At 42.4% G+C, this 20,245-nt stretch overlaps 5 protein-coding genes across 5 annotated transcripts; 4 read left to right on the top strand and 1 right to left on the bottom strand.

Moving 5' to 3' along the window:
- Nucleotides 1–2,406: 2,406 nt before the first annotated feature.
- Nucleotides 2,407–6,197, top strand: Bchrq1. Its single transcript, XM_024692206.1, has one exon. It carries the CDS (start codon nucleotides 2,486–2,488, stop codon nucleotides 5,984–5,986), a length of 3,501 nt encoding a protein of 1,166 aa, XP_024547981.1. The 5' UTR covers nucleotides 2,407–2,485; the 3' UTR covers nucleotides 5,987–6,197.
- Nucleotides 6,198–7,153: 956 nt separating this feature from the next.
- Nucleotides 7,154–9,074, top strand: BCIN_03g08330 (hypothetical protein). The gene is made up of 2 exons (XM_024692205.1): nucleotides 7,154–7,434; nucleotides 7,488–9,074. Exons 1-2 carry the CDS (start codon nucleotides 7,212–7,214, stop codon nucleotides 8,441–8,443), a joined length of 1,179 nt encoding a protein of 392 aa, XP_024547980.1. The 5' UTR covers nucleotides 7,154–7,211; the 3' UTR covers nucleotides 8,444–9,074.
- A 1,592-nt stretch (nucleotides 9,075–10,666) lies between these two features.
- On the top strand, nucleotides 10,667–13,262 carry BCIN_03g08320 (hypothetical protein). Its single transcript, XM_001554878.2, has 2 exons — nucleotides 10,667–10,911; nucleotides 10,969–13,262. The coding sequence occupies exons 1-2, from the start codon at nucleotides 10,782–10,784 to the stop codon at nucleotides 12,747–12,749; spliced, it is 1,911 nt and encodes a 636-aa protein (XP_001554928.1). The 5' UTR covers nucleotides 10,667–10,781; the 3' UTR covers nucleotides 12,750–13,262.
- Nucleotides 13,263–14,146: 884 nt separating this feature from the next.
- On the bottom strand, nucleotides 14,147–15,340 carry BCIN_03g08310 (hypothetical protein). Its single transcript, XM_001554879.2, has one exon. It carries the CDS (start codon nucleotides 15,102–15,104, stop codon nucleotides 14,379–14,381), a length of 726 nt encoding a protein of 241 aa, XP_001554929.2. The 5' UTR covers nucleotides 15,105–15,340; the 3' UTR covers nucleotides 14,147–14,378.
- A 2,368-nt stretch (nucleotides 15,341–17,708) lies between these two features.
- Nucleotides 17,709–19,876, top strand: BCIN_03g08300 (hypothetical protein). Its single transcript, XM_024692204.1, has one exon. The coding sequence runs from the start codon at nucleotides 17,853–17,855 to the stop codon at nucleotides 19,632–19,634; it is 1,782 nt and encodes a 593-aa protein (XP_024547979.1). The 5' UTR covers nucleotides 17,709–17,852; the 3' UTR covers nucleotides 19,635–19,876.
- The last annotated feature ends 369 nt before the right edge of the window (nucleotides 19,877–20,245 follow it).

Raw genomic sequence — 20,245 nt, 5'->3', positions numbered from 1 at the left:
GTTTTATGAGAAGTCCTCAGGTCTGTTCTGAAACAGAATTTCATCATTTCAGTCGAAACGGAAGACCTCCATAAGAAGCCACGCAAGAACTGATCAAAAACTGCACCTCGCTGTTAAGGCGACATTGCGTTGAATTATCGGTCAACTGGCATCGGCTTTTGTCTCGCTTCTCGCTACCCCATAGAGCACGTTCCACATTCCTCGCCGATGGATGTATTCGATTTTGAACTCTGAATCATGAGATATGAGTTATGAATTATGGCAATCAGGGAATGATCTGATATTCCCATCTTACATACGGAAAGATGAATATATAAATGATAGCGCGCAAGTTTATTTCCTTCTTGTTTCGTCAATTGTCGATTTTACCCACAACTTCATCCCCCTTTGCGATACTTTTGATCAACATTCGCTTTCCGCAGCAGGAACGTAGAAGTTTGGGCATTCATATGCCATTACCTTTGATTTTGCACTTCGAAAAGCTTTCTAAGTTCCTTCATTTGCGTCATCTTGACCCACATACACCGGGGTACCACGCTCTCTTTCCTCAAGTGCCGCACTCAACTTCCTCGCTTTAGATGCCATCTTCCATTTTTGTCTTCACGCCTTTTTGTCCTTCAGTTCTTCGCAAAATCTTCTTATAATGTGCATTCGCCACATCCAGCCCTTCCCTTCTCTCCAATGCCAGTCCCAGTTCGTCCCCTTGCAGCTTATCCACCCACCTAGACATGTTGTCCTGAATAAAATTGATTTTTGTCCAGGTTAGTTGGAGGGCCTGCTTCACAATATCAACAACTTGCTAATACATCCACTACGTTCAGGATACGATGTATCGAACTATTTAGCATGCCCAAGAGGACTAGAGGAACTTGTGTGGGAGATATGGTCGATGGATCAGGCTTGTGGCGATTGTGAAAGGGAACTGGGCGAAGGAATGGGAAGATTGAGTGTGCAATTATAAAACTGTTAAAGAGATGATGTGAGATGGAAGGAAGAGCGAGGTACGTAAGCTGGAAAAATAAGAGTTTGGACAAAGACTGACTGAAAGACTAGTTCGAGTCTATCAAACTTGTGCGTCACTCACTCGCCCGAATCATCTCCTTCCCTTCTTTTCCCGCTTTCTCTTCATATCGTCGAGGAATAATGTGCGATGTATAGGTCAAGTATATTCCATATTTCTAAATTGCTCACGATGGAACTTTGCTGGAGATTGGACTAAGATTGTTTTTCATGCGGCACTTTTTAACGGGTTATGGGTTTTATCATTTTCTGAAATTTCACATAAATCAACTCTGCTGGATCGGACTTGATTATCTCGGTCTTTACATTATAATGCTTTTCTACGGTTTGGGGGACGACTTGGTTTGAAATTTGAACAAGGAAGCGAGTTGGTAATAATGGTGCAATATTAATGGATTGGGGGAAATCAATGCCAGGCAGGAGTAGCAGATATAGCTAATTAATCTTGAATTTACTTTTTTGAATGCTTCTCTTCCCAAGCAATTTCAAACAAGGTACTTGTAACATAGGGCCGAATTTCGATGAGAAAATCATTTTTGCGTCGATTACAAAAGTTTTCAAGCAAAAACTAATGACTTAATACAAACTTCGACTATTCTTCCTAGATCCTCTGTGTCACTTTCTATTCTCATCATTACAAAACAAGTAAAGATATCTGGATCACTCACACCTCATCTCCCTCGTGGAGATGTTTCTATACAATATACAACGAGTATAAACTACCAATAAATCGCTACTACACACTTTCCATTCTCCAACGGCTTCCACATCGATCCGCTACATTACTGAATATTCTATCTTCTGACGATACTTCATGCACTGGAAAAAAATAAAGTGAGATACATCAAATTAGCAAAGAATCACAAAGTAGAAAATTAATCTCCTTGAATTAACCGAAACAGACTCACGGGTTGTGTGAGACTGGCTGGGTAAGTGCCAAATGAGTGTGACATGAATGAGTGGGTGAAGAAACTCTTTTCTAAAAACTAAAACTGCTAGGGGGATGACTTTGGGCTTATAATCTAAGACAAAAATTGAGGGGAAGAATATAGGGACTTGCAATTGGAAGTTCAGTATATCATATTGTACACGCAAAATTCGAATAACTTAGATTGGTGTTTGTGAAATTTAAGGAATGGGGAATTATTGGTTGGAATCTTACGTGATTTCTCCATGTATTCCTCTTGGGCATTCAGAAGAATTAATAGATTCAGTGCGCTTTATTTTGTGCGCGGAATATATGAAATGTCTCCCATGGAAAATTCAAAATCATGAATGTTAAAAAGGATCACCAGATGGAAGTTTTGCGTCAGTCGCGATTATGTCATCAAGAGACAAGCAGCTTTAGCGTCATAACGTGATACCGCGTTACCTTAGCGCGACCGCGAGAACGCCACCCATTTGCGCTTCTTGCCTTGGAACTTATTAACATCATGTGAAAGCTATTGCGAGAGAAGCCTGAAACATGGCCAAATTACAAGCTGCGACAGTTTCCAACAAACCGGTTCGAAAGCGCAAACGGAAAGATACTGAAGATGTACCTTTAGATACTACCTCGCCCACATCCCTCGAATCTGCGGTCGAGCAAGATCAAGGAATACCTGCGACGACCGACAGTATCACTGTTCCCACAAAAGAAAATGATGGTGGTAAAAAGCCACGACGGGTATCGAAGGGAAAAGCCACTCCTGCGCTCGCTCGAAATGAATCTTCTTTTACAAACCCTGTAACGAGTACTATTCCATGGCCTTCCTCTTTTCAAACTCTCGAGAAGACACATCGGGCATTGAATCTAGTATACACATTCTGCTCTACACGAAAACATTTAGCAACTACTTTCGATAACCTCAAGACTGCAGTTGAGGGCCATATAAAGCGGGAGCTGAGGGTCGAGGATGTTGCACAGATAGTGGCGTTGCGCCCGAATGGAATGAACTTCTCATACGTCGATGAGGCAATGTTACAATTGGATGTTCGGGGTGCAGAAAGAGATGAGACTTTTAAAGGTGGACGAGCGAAGAATTGGCACGCTGCTGGACCTGCTCCAGATGCTTCCGTGGGAGGACTTACAGGTGTCGAGGGATTGGGGTATGGTGAAGGAGCAGATGGAGAGGGGAAGGAAGTTCTGCTGTTCGAATTCATAGATGGTGATCTGAAGAGACAAGTGCAAAGTAAGAAGACGGGTGAAGCAGTCAAAGCTACCAGAAAACTAAAGGATGAGGAATTGAAGATGCCGGTTTTCAGTCAGAAACAGATGATGAATTTAATTGAGAAGAGGAATACAAAGTTTGTTAGTGCAATCAATGCGTTTCTTAATCGATGCGAGGCAAATGGTGTTGGTGCGGAAGCGAGTTTACTCAAGGAAGCTGAGCCATTGATTCCTATACCGTCGATTTCGAGGAGCAGTACGCCGAAGCCGGATCATAATATTCTACCCAAAAGCATACCTAAAGAACGCGCAAGCATATCGAGTATAATCACGGAAATAAAAGAGAGCGAATGGTACACTGGTCAAATTGTACCTGATGGTCATCGCGTCTTTGATCCCCAAGAAGCAATATATGGAGATTTAAATTTCGTTCTGAGTCAGAATTTAGTTAATGCCTTGTACAATACCAAGAACATTACACAGTTTTATGCCCACCAAGCTGAAGCTATAAATAATCTTCACGATGGGCATAATGTTATCGTAGCGACGTCAACGAGTTCTGGAAAATCTCTGATCTATCAGGTACCTGTTTTACATGAGCTTGAAAAAGATCCGCATTCTAGAGCAATGTACATATTCCCCACCAAAGCTTTAGCACAGGATCAGAGGAGAAGTTTGAAAGAAATGATGAGATTTATGACCGGTCTTGAGGAAGCTATTGTGGAGACTTTTGATGGAGATACGGAAATGAAGGATCGAAATATGATACGCGATGAAGGCAGAATCATATTCACGAATCCAGATATGCTACATATCACCATTCTTCCACAAGAAGATAAGTGGCGAACCTTTTTGCAAAATCTCAAGTATGTCGTGGTCGATGAAATCCATGTCTATAATGGGCTGTTTGGTTCTCACGTGGCTTTCATAATGAGACGGCTAAGAAGAATCTGCGCGGCGTTAGGCAATCGACGCATTAAGTTCATATCTTGTTCTGCCACAGTCGCAAACCCTATGGAGCATTTCAAAACGATCTTCGGCATTGAAAATGTGCGAATGACAGACTTTGATGGTTCACCTTCTGGCAGGAAGGAGTTTCTTTGTTGGAACACACCTTTCAAGGATCCTGCAGATCCTGCGAGTGGACGTGGGGATACACGAGCCGAGGCTGCTAGATTATTCTGCCAGCTAATACTTCGAGGAGTTCGAGTCATAGCCTTTTGCCGTGTTCGGAGACAATGTGAAGCGTTGGTTGGTGCAGTGAAGGAGGAACTGGCAACCTTGGGACGTCCTGAATGCATGGCTCAGGTAATGGGATATAGAGGTGGATATACACCACAAGACAGAAGACGAATCGAGAGCGAAATGTTTGAGGGGAAATTAATGGGTATTATTGCAACGACGGCTCTGGAACTTGGTGTAGATATTGGATCTTTAGATGCCGTTCTGACGGTAGGGTTTCCATACACAATTGCGAATTTGCGACAGCAAAGCGGAAGAGCTGGACGGAGGAATAAGGATTCGCTTTCAGTCTTGATCGGTGATTGCTTCCCTAGTGATCAGTATTATATGAATAATCCAGATGAGATTTTCACCAAACCAAATTGCGAGCTACAGGTCGACCTGCAGAATATACTAGTACTCGAAGGACATGTTCAATGCGCGGCGTTTGAAATGCCCATCCGTCCAGATGAAGATGCAATTTACTTCCCTAAAAACTTGGCCGAGGTAGCGGAAGAGCGACTGGTAAAAGATGAGCTTGGTTTCTACCATTGCAGCGAACGATATAGACCTACTCCGTCCAAATTAGTCGCAATTCGAGACACTGAGGAGGATCATTTCGCCATCATCGATATCAGCCATGGTAAAAACATTGTTTTGGAAGAACTAGAAGCTTCTCGAGCATTCTTCACACTTTACGATGGTGGTATATTTCTTCACCAAGGAAATACCTATCTCGTGAAAGAATTCTCGCCAGAAAGAAAGATCGCCAAAGTTGAACTTGTCAAGGTCGACTGGACAACCCAACAACGCGATTACACTGACGTCGATCCTATCGAAACCGAAGCTATCCGCCGCATTCCAAATTCCCTTTCTCGTGCATTTTTCGGCGCTATCAAGATCCAGCAGAATGTCTTTGGCTTTTTCAAAGTGGACAAGAAAAGGCGCATCCTCGATGCCATTCAAGTCGACAACCCACCTATTATTCTCCATAGTAAGGGGATGTGGCTCGATGTTCCTAAACTAGCTCTCGAGATCCTCGTCGAAAAACGTCTCAATATCGCTGGTGCTATTCATGCAGCAGAACACGCAGTCCTATCGCTCATGCCGAATTTCGTAATCAGTATGCCCGGAGACGTTCGCACAGAATGTAAAATCGGCATGAAAGATTTCGCTCAAAAAGAAACTACCAGGAAACGTCCTGCTCGTCTCACTTTCTACGATGCTAAAGGTGGAGCATCAGGCTCGGGTATTAGTACTAAGGCTTTTGAATTCATTGATTTGTTGCTGAAACAAGCTTTGAGAAGAGTAGAGGGCTGTCACTGTTATGAAGGTTGTGTAGAGTGTGTTGCAAGTGAGAATTGTAAACATGCTAATGAGGTAATGAGTAAGGCGGGTAGTGAAGTTATTCTGAAAAGTCTGCTCGGGATGGAGATTGATGTTGATGCGTTGCCGGTGGGGCCGGTGGATGAGAGGGATAGGGGGATTGAGACGGTAGTTTTGGCGGAGACGGTTATGGGTAAAGGAAGATTGAGGGGACTGGGAGATCTGGCTGATGATGGAGAAGTGAATATTAAAAATGAGCCAGAAGATTGATCGAAATAGAGGGCAAGTGCACAGGCGAGCGAGTAATGATTGTATGATTGATGGGTCGGTGGTTTTTAGTATTATGTATGATCATATCACAGCGAGTATCTATACAGAATTGGTACAAGCAAACCAATCAAACATCCGAATCCGTTTATATCACAAGGAACCTCAACCCCATACTTTTCTTTTCATCTGCAGCTGTTCAATGCGAAAAAGATTGTTTTGGTGCCTCGTGACTTGAGCATGAGCCATAATTAACAATCGAGAAAAATGTTAATTTGCATGTTTCATGTACGAAAAGAAGAAAAGAGAGCCTAGCAATGTTTCAAAAGGGATTTTTTTATTTTGTTCTCTTGTTCCATTTGGAAATAATTTTTCGCTGGCTTCTAGAGTTCAACTATATAATTGTTGTTATTGGTCAGAGCTAGGTGTGTTGATTCATTAAGGATGTTTTCTTGCATATAGAGGGTATACATTATTAAATCTCTAATTTTTATGAAACAAGTTTAACTCCTATTATTATTATGGATTGTACCTTCAAATAAGATCATGTTTTCATGTCACACATTTAGAGAGTTTTGCTATTAGTCTGGCATGTTCTTTCACATAGAACCATGTTTCCGTTTTCTATACTGGTGGAATGAATTAAAAATGATTTAAAAAGAGTAGCAACTATCTTCTGACCAAGACTGCTAGTTGGCAACTAGTAATGTACCACCTTACCAATCTTAAACCATATATTTGGATTTTTTTATGGAGAGAAGCGTTGGAATCATACTATCAGACTCCGACTGTATGTTTCAAGTGTTTCTTTGTGATTTTATGATCTTGTTTAATCGTTATGCTATTCATTTAGCAATATCTACTACGGCTCTTGAGTTTTACATGTCATGAGAGTTGTCTTGAAAACGAAGTTCAGTTCCTGGTTAGAGTATCATGACTTGTACTATCATTTTGAGCTTCCAAGTGCTTGCTCTTCTGTTAATTTTACGGTCAAGAGAGCAGTATATGAGTCTCTCGATCAACTCTCGATAGTTTAAAGGTTCGATGTTTCTTCCATGTTTGATTTTCCCTCTCTACATCTTCTAAGTTTGTACTCCTTTACAGCTTGCCTTCAACAAAACTCTCGAGTCTCTTTTCAACTTCTTCATAAAGTAATTCAAGTCTACTATTGCAGTTATTTATTGCTCTTTAGTTTTTATCCTTCTCAAACTAAACTATTCTTTTCACAATGAATAACATGAATGCTTTCCAAGGAACAGATGCCGCTTCATTGGCATTCAAGGAGAAGTTACTCCAATTAGCACCAGGATATTACCTCGGGGACCTCCACCGTCATACCTATATGACAGCTAAAGAACTAGTAAGCGAAGCGGGCAATGCATATCAAGAAGGTCTCACAGGGGAAGAGCATATGGCTGAAGCTGTTGAGTCTGCTCGCCGTAGGAAACCTTGTAAGTTTTCTCCAATTGTTTCTATCACTTTTCGTACTAACATATATACCTAGCAACGAAATCGTTTCTTGATCTCGGCTTGACCAAAGAGATGATTCATGGTACCAGATCATCCTTCGAATCGTCGTGCCAGAATTGGATCTCTTCTGTCCGGATGTCACATCCAGCATTCGGGTACTTCAAATTCTGTTATTCGTCATCTGGACAGGTTGATTACGAGTCTTGTTTCTCGGGTGGCCGTGCTTCTAGTCATGTCAGTATTTCAGACATAAACAGCTACCCTGCCCCATCGTTCTCTTGGTTGCATGCACTACCAGAGGTTTTAGTTGCAGATGATGGCGATACCGAGACCTTCAGCGGCACTGATGATCGGGCCATTAATGACGAGGATATGGTTGAAGATGACGAGTCAAACGAAGTCGTCGAAGTCGTCGAAGCTACTGATAATATTCATCAGCCATATCTCGCAGCTCTGAGATCGCCTACGGAGACGAAGCCTTTTGCGAGCTTGGCGTATAAACCACCTCACAAAAGAGACAGTCATGATACTTGGCACTCCCGATCACAATCTGATCCAGCTGTTATTTCGACAAGTGCATCTTCCCAGGGCGGAGCCAGCCAGAGAAACCAGTCTGAGAGAGACTTAAAATGGCAGAGAATCGTGAATGAGGGAAGAAACCCCTTTACTGGCAGTGCTTACGAACCGCACCGCAGTCGTGTGCCAGCTTCTTTGCCTACCGACCCAGTCCGTTCAGTGACAGAGGGCACTTATAGCAGACCGCTCTCAACCCAGTCAACCTACAAAGCGACGAGGCAATACAATAAGTCAATTAGAGGTCTTGCCGACAACCTTAACTGCTCGTTATTTGTCAGGAATCTCCCAGAGGACGTCCAATACAAGGAAATCCTTTGCAGTGATCACAACGGGATCCGTAGTATCTGTTCACATCCACGAACCTCTTCCTGGGCGTCCGTATTCCGCTGCAAAAATCACCTTCAAGTACCCTGAAGGAGCTGCCTGATTCATGGCACTAGTGAATAGTTCCGTAGGTATCCAGATTCGCGACCATCATCTCGCCGCCGTCTACAATAAATACGGCATGGTCAAACACGCCTGTGAACATCAAAGTCGTGTTATCAATATTCATGGGCCTTATAAACTCATGACTGAGGGTTTCTGGAGGACATACTTTGGTAAGGTCACGAAATATAATCTTGATCACATTGTGTATTTGCCGTTTGACCCAAAAAATAAGGTCATAAGATCAATGGAATTCCGTTTCTCTAGAATTGAGGCACAAGCTCAGTCAATCTTGCTGGCCATCATCCATGATTTTCGGTTTGAAAGTAAGGTATTCTGTAAATATGGGATAGATCCTTGTGGAAGAGACTGGGAGGCTTTGTCTCCTGAGTGAGTGACCTTTGATAAGGCTTGAAACACTTTGTAGAGAAAACATACTTTTTAGATTGATTATGGTGTAATGAATGGAGAACAAGACAGGTCAAGCGGTTATTAATGGCAGAATATTTTGGCCGTGAACGAAGACTTACAACATTAGAAATATCTGGTAAAACTCTAGATATATAGCGCAAAGGGAATGGAGGTAGAAAATTAATATAAAATTAGCATTCACAAATCAAACCATGAGTGGTTGTATTCTTGAAATCACGGTTGCTTCTGATATAGACTCGTTATCTTTTTTGCAAGTTGAAGACAGATGTTACATCAAATGCAGAATCTGCCGTTGTCCTCTGCCTATCAACCTTTGATTACCTATTGCCAGCTATATTCTTATTAATGAAATAAGTAGATATTCACTTTGAATTCACTTTCATGTTTAGACTCCAAATCGTCAGTGGTTTTAACGATGCAAAATAGTAGACAAATCACACGTAGTGCAGTATACATTTCGTCTAATGTGTTCCACCCAAAAGTAGCCCTCTATACATGGCGCTGGAAGATTTCTATTTATTTATCATTAGATGGATGCCACAATCTTTGACCCGTGATTAATAACTAGAGTCATTCTTTCTCAGTGAATAGGTGGGCTTGGGTCATTTGAGTTGAGCTAATCCTCGGTTAAGTCTTGGCTGTGCCTCAATCCCAATCTGGAACTTCAAAGAGACTACGTAGATTCATGTTTCAAGGAATGAAAAAGGGCTCCTTCCCTTGGTTTCTAAATTCTTGGCTGTTGAAAGATCTGTGTGTGTCAAAGCTTCAGGGAAAAAATGTGAATATTGAATATCAACGAACTAATGTATGAAAATTGATCTGTGTTTAGGAAGAAAAGACACACATTGCTACCCTTTCTGCTGCGAATCTGTTGTCCATTTATCTCTGGTATCTTGACACTCTTTTATAAGAGAAATCTAAAAGGCAGGCTCACGAAAATCAAGATCAACATTCAATAGCGTCAAAGTGGTTCGAGTTTCACTCCAACCACACTTCACTCTAGAAGTTCTAACAATTTTACTGTATTGTCTCTTTTCTTCGAAATAATGTTAAATTCTTGTTCTTCTGTATCAAAACATCATATTATTGAATCTTATTGAATAACGCTCTATATAATAACCTGTTCAATGACATCATTCATTAAGTTTGGTTCCCAATATCTTTGTTATATTACGGTCACCCGAGGCTTATCAAATAATCTAATTTCAATTTATAGTCCAAGCACAGGGGCCAAGACAATAATATGTTGATTTGTACCGTTTTTGACTGGCTGGATTATTTGCCTTGAGTTTCAGTGACAATTGCAAAACCAAACTAGCTCTGCCTACCTTATTATCATTTTACCATCCCAAGATATACACGTGGATTTATGGTTCGCTTACCTTACTTGTTGTACAGTAGACAGATATATGTTGGTTGATCCATACCAAGAATGGAACTGTGTAATAAAATCTATATATTCACTGTTCCAATGTGAGCTGTATGCAATCTTACCTTGAGCTCAATACAAATGTTAGAGCATTGAGATAGGGCTATGAATTGAAGTGGCGCTGCATCTTGCTTCGGTAGCAGATTTTTTTTTCTTCTTTATATGTCTTCCATCCTCCCAAACTTCCGTCTAACTCTCAAGTTATTTCCAACAACTTTCCTCGCAGTTCCTTTGCACATTCATTTATTCCCCCTCAGTTTTCTTGAACTTCCTTCTGGGCAATAAATCCATTCAACTTGGACTTCTTTCCTTCTAGTTAGAAATATCTCAGTATTGTATCTAACATTTTAGAAAGAAGATTTCTACGATTATTGCCTCTCAATAATTCTTTCATTAACAAACACTCCTTTTTCTATTGAGAAGATCTGTACGCAACAAAATTCTTCTAGGATTTTTCAGTTCAAGATGGACATCACAGTCTCGAAATCTTGGTACAATGGCCGCACTCTGCCCTCTGAAAACCCCCCAAAGAATCGAAAACTCCAAAACAAATTGAACACGGGAACACAGTCAAGTACATTATCCAATGCTAGTGGTATGTTGCTTCTCTTCCCAAGTTTGAATTTAAATTTCGTGACTAACCTTGAGTCAGATACCACATTCACCGCCAGAGAAAATCCTGCTCCTTCTCGAGTCTCAACAAATCATGTTCAACGTCTTGAAAGTCTCGCAATTCAAGCAGAGCATGATCAAGATGAAGAAAATGGCTTTGGAATCAACAATCAAACCCTGGATCAAAGGCTTCCAATGACGATGACTCTTGATGAATCTATCAAGAATTCTCCCCCAAAGCGCTCCCGATGGCACGAAATGTTCGAGGCTCGACACCGAATGGCCGCTCCGAAGAATGCTGCAACTAATTCCAATGGAAAAAAACCACCATTGAGTCTGTTTGGAAATGCCTTGCCCAAATGGTCGCCGGCAAACGGCGCTTCTTGTCAGATGGTGGGCTCTAAAAATGCTTCGGGTCCAAAATCACCACCAGCTAAAACCCCCCGTTCAAATGACACCAAGTTGTTTAAAGCATTTCTGAATCGTGGTGATCAAGCAGCACCTTTCTTCATCTCCCCCACTGGTACCCACCAACAATTGTTTCCGGTCTCTACACGCTCATCCCAACATGCTTCTGCAATTATTCCATCCAAAAATCCTCATGAAGTTACCAGCGCTGCCGGCTTTGTCTGTGTAGTTCAACCAGCCCAAACAGTTCAAAAGAATCAAACAGCTGCGCAGAATTTCAGAACTGTTCGTTCAATGAACAGTTCCCGAAGCATCAATTTGAGTTCTCCCGCCCATACAAGTACTATGACTAGTTACTCTACGACTCCTAGTGCTGATGCTTGGACCCTTGCTGACCGCAGTTTCGACACTTCTGCCTCCCAGTACACGGGTCATACTCGGATGACATCTATATCTGGAATTTCTGTAGGCAAGAGTCAACACTCTCGGATGGCATCCACGTCAACAGGATTTGGTAACTTCTCATACCAGCCTGCCATCATGGAGAATGTGAAGATGACCACCGGCGCCGTGGTTGATTCATCAGTTGAATTCAGCAGCTTTAATCAAATTGCTCCAGAGATTCTTCCAGTCTCAATGGAATACTTCACTCAAAGTTTGAACGCTGAGCCAACAACTGCATTTGTTCCCCAGCCTACACCAATGGTTATGGATGGCATGTTGATGCCGCAAGTCACAATCCCGGATCTCTCTCACTTGGTGAAGAAGTTCCGTCCAACTAACATGCTTCTCCGAGAGCAAGGTATGATTCCGGACCACTCTCGTCACGATACCAATTATGAGGGTGACGAGAATCATCCCGATCTACTTGATCTTCCAGAGAACATCAATTGTTGTATGTGGATCATCAACATTCCGGAAGAGATTGGATATGGCGAATTCATGCAAATTCTTGATTGTGGTGCCGTTGCCGCACTTTCAATGGTTGAACCTCAGAATGGTCACAAAACAAAAGCTGCAAAGGCAACTTTCAAGACCAACGCCGGTGGTACCGAGCTCTACCGTCGTGCTCGTAACAAGGGTGGTCTTCGCATTCGTGGACGCAAGATCAAGGTCTGGTACAATGACTACGGCGCATACGAGTGGAAGGGCCCTGAGACTCGCTTCCTGGAGATTGAAGCACCTACGTTACTTGATGAGATTTTCTGGCATGGCTATTTCGGAAGTTGGTGCAAGTACATCATCATTTCTGTTACTTCAATGCCATGTAGAAAGTATGGCTTTGCATGCACAAGGTTTGAGTTCGTGAGAATTGCTGGACAAGCACAGACTTGCTATCAGGCAATTCAGAAGGACATGTCATTCCTAGGACAGGTACACGTCCGATACGGAATTGATAATAATGAGATCTGATGGGGATAAAGGCGACTGAGTGAGGGGGTGAAGTGGTTCAATGGGCTTCATTCGAATGTTCGAGTTTGGAAGCGATCAAGGTACTGGCTAACGGGTCTGAATATTGGATTTCTGTTACTAATGGGCCTTGCTGGCAATAAATATCGATACCGATACACTGAGAACACAATAAATTTCTCAAAGATATTCGTGACATAGGAAAACAAGAGAGCGAGTTCTCTCACGTTTTCAAACCGACGATGTGCCCAGCAGATCCAACGCCGAGATCCAAAAGCTGGCCAAAATCAATAACAGAAAATACACCGACTACAATCTTGGAGTGGTTTTAATGTCAGATAAGAATTCTCAGAAATACACATACATACAAAAAACGGTTAGGATATTCCCCAGAACTTACAGGTTAGGAAACCGTAACATCACATCGGCAGCCCATTTTCATGCTGGTTTTGAAATGGCTTCTGTCCCGCTGGATTCAATGAAATTTTGGAATAAACACCGAACTTTCCTCCTACAAGGATATTTTCTTTGTCCAATTTTCTTTAATTCAGGTTACTTCTTGGATTAGATGGCCATAGGTGTATTAGTTAGGAAGATAGAAAATTTACTAAAAGAAATAATTAAAAAATCTGCCATTTTATTGTGACTGTGTGAAATGTGGGATCTGAAATCTGCTCGTCCCCGTCAGTTACTACACATTAACATTATCGTTTCTATTTGAGCAGTCCTAATGCAGTAACAGATGATTTAATCATAGGTTTCGTCTTCTACCTGGTGATGTGAGCAAGCGACAACGTCTTTTCAATACACGCAAAGCTGAGGAGCACATTCAAGCTTATAAAGCACAGCATATGACCTTATCAGTTTCATACTTGTATCTAAGAAACTCGGTAACAAGTTTGTATAAAAACTAACCAAATAATAATAGAAATTGACTGGAAACATTCACTTATAAGTCACCTTGACCATATACTGTTAGCTAATCCTCACGTTAAACAATAAAACGATTCAAGAATATATTCCTTACTGCCTAGAGTTATGAAGGCCGAAGAATACCGCATACTAAATTCGTGAACCGCGGACTATACATGTATATGCTAGAATATTCGAGGAATCGAGGAATCTGTGATGTATTAGGGTGCAAGACAGAGCCAGCTATACATCTCTTTCCAACAACCTCCAACCTCAGCATCTATGCATCTTTATTAATTATGGGATTAGTACTTATATTTAATTATGATTGCATAAATAAAGGTAATGATAAGAATTCATAGTATAGTAACCCTACAGATCTCACAATACAATTTGGGGAAGCTCGTCTAGTCCTACATCAGGAAATTTAGTGGTTTTGTATTTCATAGCTGTCAATATATCTAAACCGTATCTTATGAATCTATTCATCATGCTAAATATTTGTTCCGAGGGACTACATCTCTGGACACAGTCATTTTGCTTCATATAAGTTCAACAACTCTGGCCCGCCAAAAGAACTTTAACCTTCAGAGTGAATCTCAGCCAACTAGCAGCCACCATCAAAATACATCAGACCCATCTGAGTTCGACAAGATCTCAACCACCCAACACTTAAAACTTCTCAACTCTCCTCTTCCCACCCAACAATCAGAATTAAGCCTACGGAGAATCCCTCGCACAGGGATCCGGTGCGTATTGCACAACCAAATGTTCTCCATAAACCGGATGCATCTGCAACGCCTCCAAACACTGGGTAGCCTGCCCATTGATCCTCGCAAACCCCATGATCATCTTCCGATTCCCCTTCACAGCCGCCTCGACATATTCCCATCCCGACAACTCATGATCACAAAACGTTTCAAAAAATACCTTGAGATCATCATATACCACGTAGCGACTTGGTCCCTCGATAGAGATCATGCGAGTTTTATCTTCGCTCTTGTATCGACGATATCCGAATGTGTTATAGCGGGCGTTGACTCTGCGTCCGCGGATGATGATTCCATGCTCGTTATTGCATTGGTCTTTGAAAAGCGCAGCGGCTTCGGGATGTTTGAAAATTAGTTTTGCGGCGGACATGATGTATTCGCCCCGTGGACGGGTGATTTCAAAGGCGGAGACGGCACCGGTGTGGATTTCGTCGAAAACTTCATGGGCTTGGATGTCGGCGGCGAGATTGGTGAGCCAGAGGGCACAGTTGAGATGATCGGAAAGTTCGCGAATGCCGGCGCGTGGGTTACCTTTATAGTTTCCAGATGAGGTTTGAGAGTCTTCTGAGGAGGGAACAAATGAGCGGTTCCGTCGTTGGAGTTTTCTGGACGGGGGAAGACTGAATTGTGAGGCGTAGGGATCAATGGAGGGGGGGAGATCAAGTTCTGCGTTCATGGAGGTTATAGTGTGGGGATTATGAGATTGAACTGGGTTGCTTCGTTGATTTGCTGGATTGGGGGTATATTGGGATTCTTGTGGATATGTTAAGGTTTGAATATCATGATATGTATTTTGACCCGGTGTATAGGTGGGAGTAGCACTACCGGAATATGATTCGTCAGAAGTTGTAGATTGGGTAAAGTAATTGAGCGGAGGAGAAACTTGTCCGGTTTCTTGTCGTCTTTGTGCCCATGCTTCTACATCGTATAGATCTATCCTATTATACACATTGATACGTCTGAAATCTTCTAGATACTGGGGCCTGACACTTTTCTGATTTATAGATTGGTAGGATGTCCCTTGCTGTGGTGGTGCGACAAAATGATTATAATTTCTCCAGAAATGCCCTCCGTTACGAGATCTTCTATTCTGATGAAAAGAGGTATGTTGAACCTGAGGAGACCTTGGAGCATCCCGACTGATTAGACCGATGGGAGGAGCTGTGGACTCGGTAATCGGTCCTGAGAGAGTATGGTGCTCAGGAGCGTCTAGACTGCTATATTGGCCTGGTACTGCTCCATGTTCTGCGGTTTGTCCAAAAGTAGGACTGATTGTGGGAGCTCTTGGCTGTACAAACTGATTAGATGCTCTATATCTGGAGGTATTTCCAGAAAGAACATGTGGTCTAGCCACTTCATTTCCATCTTGTTGCGCAAAGTCATTACTAGATGCCAGCTGTATATGAGTATTCACATTCGGCTCCATCAAGAAGTCCCGACGAATATTTCTGAGCCGATGCCCTTCAGATGGCAAGTTTCGATCAGCATTAGAATAATTCGACTCATCAGTATCTTGGTGCCGAGCATAAGGATGAGCCAAGATGTCTTGATTTTGAAACTGGTTATCGGGCAGATCCGTAAAGGAAATGCAACTTTGGGGGAACCTGTAAGCGAGATCTGCTTCTTCCGCTTCTTTGCGTCGGTGATTATCTTTTAAAGCCGCAGCTAATCTTTCCTGGATGGAGGCTGGCGTTGTACCTATAGAGGTGGTGGTTAATTCCATGAGTCTAAAGTAATCGGAAGGAGTACATGTATTCAGAATAGTGCATGAAAATGCTTACCATCAAGCAAGAAGATATTCCGAGGATTCATATTCGCATCGTATGTAATCGGAAGGATGGGTCCAGACTGACCAGCTTTATTGGGCTTGGAATGATAGTTCATTTTGATCATATGAGAGGTGACTGGAGGTAGCTAGGTGGTATTTAAAGTTGGTAGGTTTATTCATGTACAGGTAGATGTGTAGATACTGCAAAGTAGATGCTTGCTTGTTGAAAGTTCCTTGTGGATCTCTGGATGGAGTAGAAAGATATTGCATATATGTAGCACGATCTGACTTGAACACCCTTTATCTGTAGGACTGAAAGGAAGGACTTAGGAATCGGAACTGTATGGGAAAGAGACTTATTACAGTACTCTTATATTGGTTTTATATCTTAGCTGTATAAACCATTCTAAACAAGAGAAATCACGAGCGTTACGTTTCATCTCCGCTACAGTAGACTATCTGCATGGACTAAGCATATTCGAGAATAGTTTCATTCACTGAGAATGTGTGCTTCCTATATATTGTATACTCCTCTATTACTAAAAATAAAGGCTCGAAGATGAGGGGGTCAGTGGGTGAATTTATGGGTAATTGTTAAATGCAGAGGGAGTCAAAAGGACCAAATCTAGACAGTACTTCATGCTATAACCATTTCCAGTTAATAAAGTTTTTTTATGGCTGATAAGCTGTGCATATTGTACTCGTTTTCCTCATTTTCATTTTACTAAACAGCCTGTTTAGTTTCCTTGGTGTTTCGTACTCAACTTTTTTCTATTAGCAATCTAAAGGCTAGACATAATTTATCTCATAGAATCGGTCCAACTGACCTAATGAACACAGTGACATGACTGTAAAAATCTCAATATATACACGATTCTCCCAAGTCTCAAAATCTCAACCCATAAAATCAAATCATACATACATGTATATCAAAACAGACATCTAAATTTCCACACTTCTTTAACACACCCCTGAATATCATTCGAAATTGTGACTTCGCCATTTTCCTCAGCTAGGAGCATTAGTACTATTTTATTAACCAAACAATACAATTTCAATTCTCCATACTACTTCCGTGTTGTAGACTGCATTATTATTTCTTGATCTATATTACTAGCCGTATATCGTTCCAAAAATAAAGTAGCAGTGTCCCCTCAATCCAGCCACGAGACAGAAAGCCACTAGCTAACTTCCCGTCATCAATACAGCAATACCAATATTTACAACACTTCTCCCCACTAGCATATGCCCATTCATACCATAGCTACATACCGCTGTCTTTCACACCCATACAACTACTCCAGCAATAGCGCCGTACCCCTATCTACACAATTGTTCCCCAACACTAAGCGATGTTCCTCAACAACGCAACCGTACCCTTCATTATGATTCCGTTATAAACTCAGTAATTCCCAAGGTGATTCCCAAAAACTTTCTTCGTAAACTCATTACATTTGAATGAGTACTTCAGTCTTGAAGAATCTTCTGAACAAATATCACAGATAAAATCTTGAAACCCCCCCCCCCCTTCACAATTCTCGATTGTGATTCTTTATCCGCAAAAGATTATCAAGACTAGATACTTGGGAGTTTCTTTCAATTCTAATCTTCTATCAAAACAAACAAGCCTTACAGTCAATAGACATCCATTCCAGTATGTCTTCAGTAAACTTCACCTCGAGTTTTCCCCGTCGCCAAAACAATCAGAATGAATCATTCTGGAACCCAATCTCGCCTCTAACCAGTAAGTCATCACTAACCCAAAACTCACACCAAGCCTCGCTAACCCCCAATCCCCTAGCTGCTTATAATCGCAGACAGAGCGAATATCCCTCCCGCGTCATGGCCAATAGCTTTGGTACAATACCTGTACCCAATTTCCACTTCGATGGAAAAAGGCCGCCGCGAATCACCTCCCCATTATCAAACATAAAGCCCATCGGGTTCGAGCGGAACATCTCACGACAAATGGGATATTCATCTTTCTGCATCTCAGAAGTTGGAGAAGAAGTGCCATCGGTTGAAGAGGAGAGTGGGGGGGAGAGTCCGATTATCACGCAATCGTTAGTGCGTGGTATGCATCCGGTTCAACATGGAGCGTCTAATTCGATGCAAGAGGATGATATGTCGGTTCTTGATCTTGAGAATTCTTTTGCGGGATTGAATGTCAATGAGGGAGCTTCTCCTTCGAGGGGGAAGAAGTCCTATGGTACACTCAATTCGTATCATCCCTATGCTCAGACTCAAGGTCATGCTGCAAATACGGGGATGCAGCCACCCAATTTTCCCAGTGGACACCGGGATATCACAGCAATCTTTCAGGGACCACAAGTCCAGAATAGTCTACCCTTGAGAACTGGTGCATCATACGCATCATCTGGTAATATTCCGGCACTCGTTCATCGTGCTGTAGAGCATGAACACAAAAGAAGCATAACCAGCTTCGGGGGCCCTGAACAACATATGTCACAATTCAATGCACAAGTATTCAGCGATCCATCAACTATCAATGATGACTACACGATCAAGATCCAGACACCGCCGATTAATTTTGAGCACCAGAATCGCAATACATTCTCCATTGGCTCAAACAACTCTTTCCAAAATGCCTATCCAGGCTCTGCACCAACTCAACCAAGATCAATGGTCCCCCATCACAATAAAGTCCCAACAGTTAGCCAGACCCCAGACCAATCTAGCGCATCATTCCCATCCAGCATGCGACCAACCGGTCAACTTCTCCGAGAACAAGGACTCCTCGCACCCCTCCCCTCCCACGCTTCAAACCCCACCAACTCCAACCACCTCAACAGCAACCACACTCGCGACTCCCCCAGCAAATTCCTCTGCGAAGCCCACCTCCCCCCCGATCTCAACTGCGCCGTTTGGATCCAAGGCATCCCCAAAGCCTTCGAGCGACAATTCCTGTATCAGAAATTATTCAACGCCATCTCCATCGGCCCCATAGTCGCCGCATATATCTGTCTCGGAGGGGATCAGCATTCGAGCCACGCAGCCAAGGTAGTATTCAAACATGCCGAACACGCGATTCGCTTGAGACAGCAAGCGCACGTCGCGGGGATATATATGCACGGGAACCGTCTCCGAGTTGAAGCGAATCGGCACGGACAGCGTGAATATCCGCTCCGATTGCACTATCGAAGCCGGGTGATCCTGCTCGAGGTGTTCAATCATGCGGGTATGGATCTTGCGTTTTGGACCATGTTTATTTCGAATCTCGGTGTGGATGATATGGAGAACTGCAGATATCTGTCCTATAGTTCTCCGCGGCGGATGGTGATGGAGTTTCGATTTGCGCGGATATTTGGACAGGCGTCGGTTTTGCTGGCGGGGATTCGAGCGAATGCGGCGTTTGAGGGGATTGTCACGGCGAGGTATGCTCCGGATGTGCGGTGTGATGTCTGTGATATGTACTGAGATGGGGTTGAGTGTGGTTCTTGTTGCGACTGGTTAGTAGGTCAGTGTTTGAGAGGAGGTATTTGGTCAGGATAAAGCTGTGTGTTTTGGCAAGGTCGATTGTATAGATATAATTGTTAGGATGGATAGGAAATCGAGAAAGGGAACCAAAGAGCAATAGTAAAATTACATCATTACCCATCAGAATAATACAAAGACATCCTTTCAGTGAAACTCCATTACACAATGATTGACAAACAGCATTTCTCTGCTCGACGTCTTATCTTCCCGTCCATGAGTAAATCGTAATTAACTACAACGTCAAATCGTAGTACGGCGTCTTTTTTGGATGAAAAGTAACGCAATTCAACTTTTAAATCCTCCATCCCCCATAAACCAACACAACACAACACAATACTAATAAATATAGTAAATTCTAGTTCTAATTATAATTCTCTCGCTCGCTCGCTCTTCCAGATCACGAAGCGAGAATCCCCCCTCCCCCCAAAAAATTTCTTTCTCCATCCATCCATACATACACACAACTCCAAGTATACTATTTAAGAATCTCCAATCCCAATTAAGTAATCAAATTTCCCAAAGTTTTCCATAGAATGGGAGTGGAGTGGGCC

Source organism: Botrytis cinerea, chromosome 3, assembly GCF_000143535.2.
Source record: "Botrytis cinerea B05.10 chromosome 3, complete sequence".
Lineage (NCBI taxonomy): Eukaryota > Fungi > Ascomycota > Leotiomycetes > Helotiales > Sclerotiniaceae > Botrytis > Botrytis cinerea.
Note: the sequence above shows the minus strand (reverse complement) of the source record. Positions and strands in the feature narration are given on the sequence as shown.

Coding starts and splice junctions, on each gene's coding strand:
- BCIN_03g08300 (XM_024692204.1), top strand. CDS start 17,853: ATGTCTTCAGTAAACTTCACCTCGAGTTTTCCCCGTCGCCAAAACAAT.
- BCIN_03g08330 (XM_024692205.1), top strand. CDS start 7,212: ATGAATAACATGAATGCTTTCCAAGGAACAGATGCCGCTTCATTGGCA. Junction 7,435..7,487: donor TGCTCGCCGTAGGAAACCTT/GTAAGTTTTCTC, acceptor ATATATACCTAG/CAACGAAATCGTTTCTTGAT.
- BCIN_03g08320 (XM_001554878.2), top strand. CDS start 10,782: ATGGACATCACAGTCTCGAAATCTTGGTACAATGGCCGCACTCTGCCC. Junction 10,912..10,968: donor TACATTATCCAATGCTAGTG/GTATGTTGCTTC, acceptor ACCTTGAGTCAG/ATACCACATTCACCGCCAGA.
- BCIN_03g08310 (XM_001554879.2), bottom strand. CDS start 15,104: ATGAACGCAGAACTTGATCTCCCCCCCTCCATTGATCCCTACGCCTCA.
- Bchrq1 (XM_024692206.1), top strand. CDS start 2,486: ATGGCCAAATTACAAGCTGCGACAGTTTCCAACAAACCGGTTCGAAAG.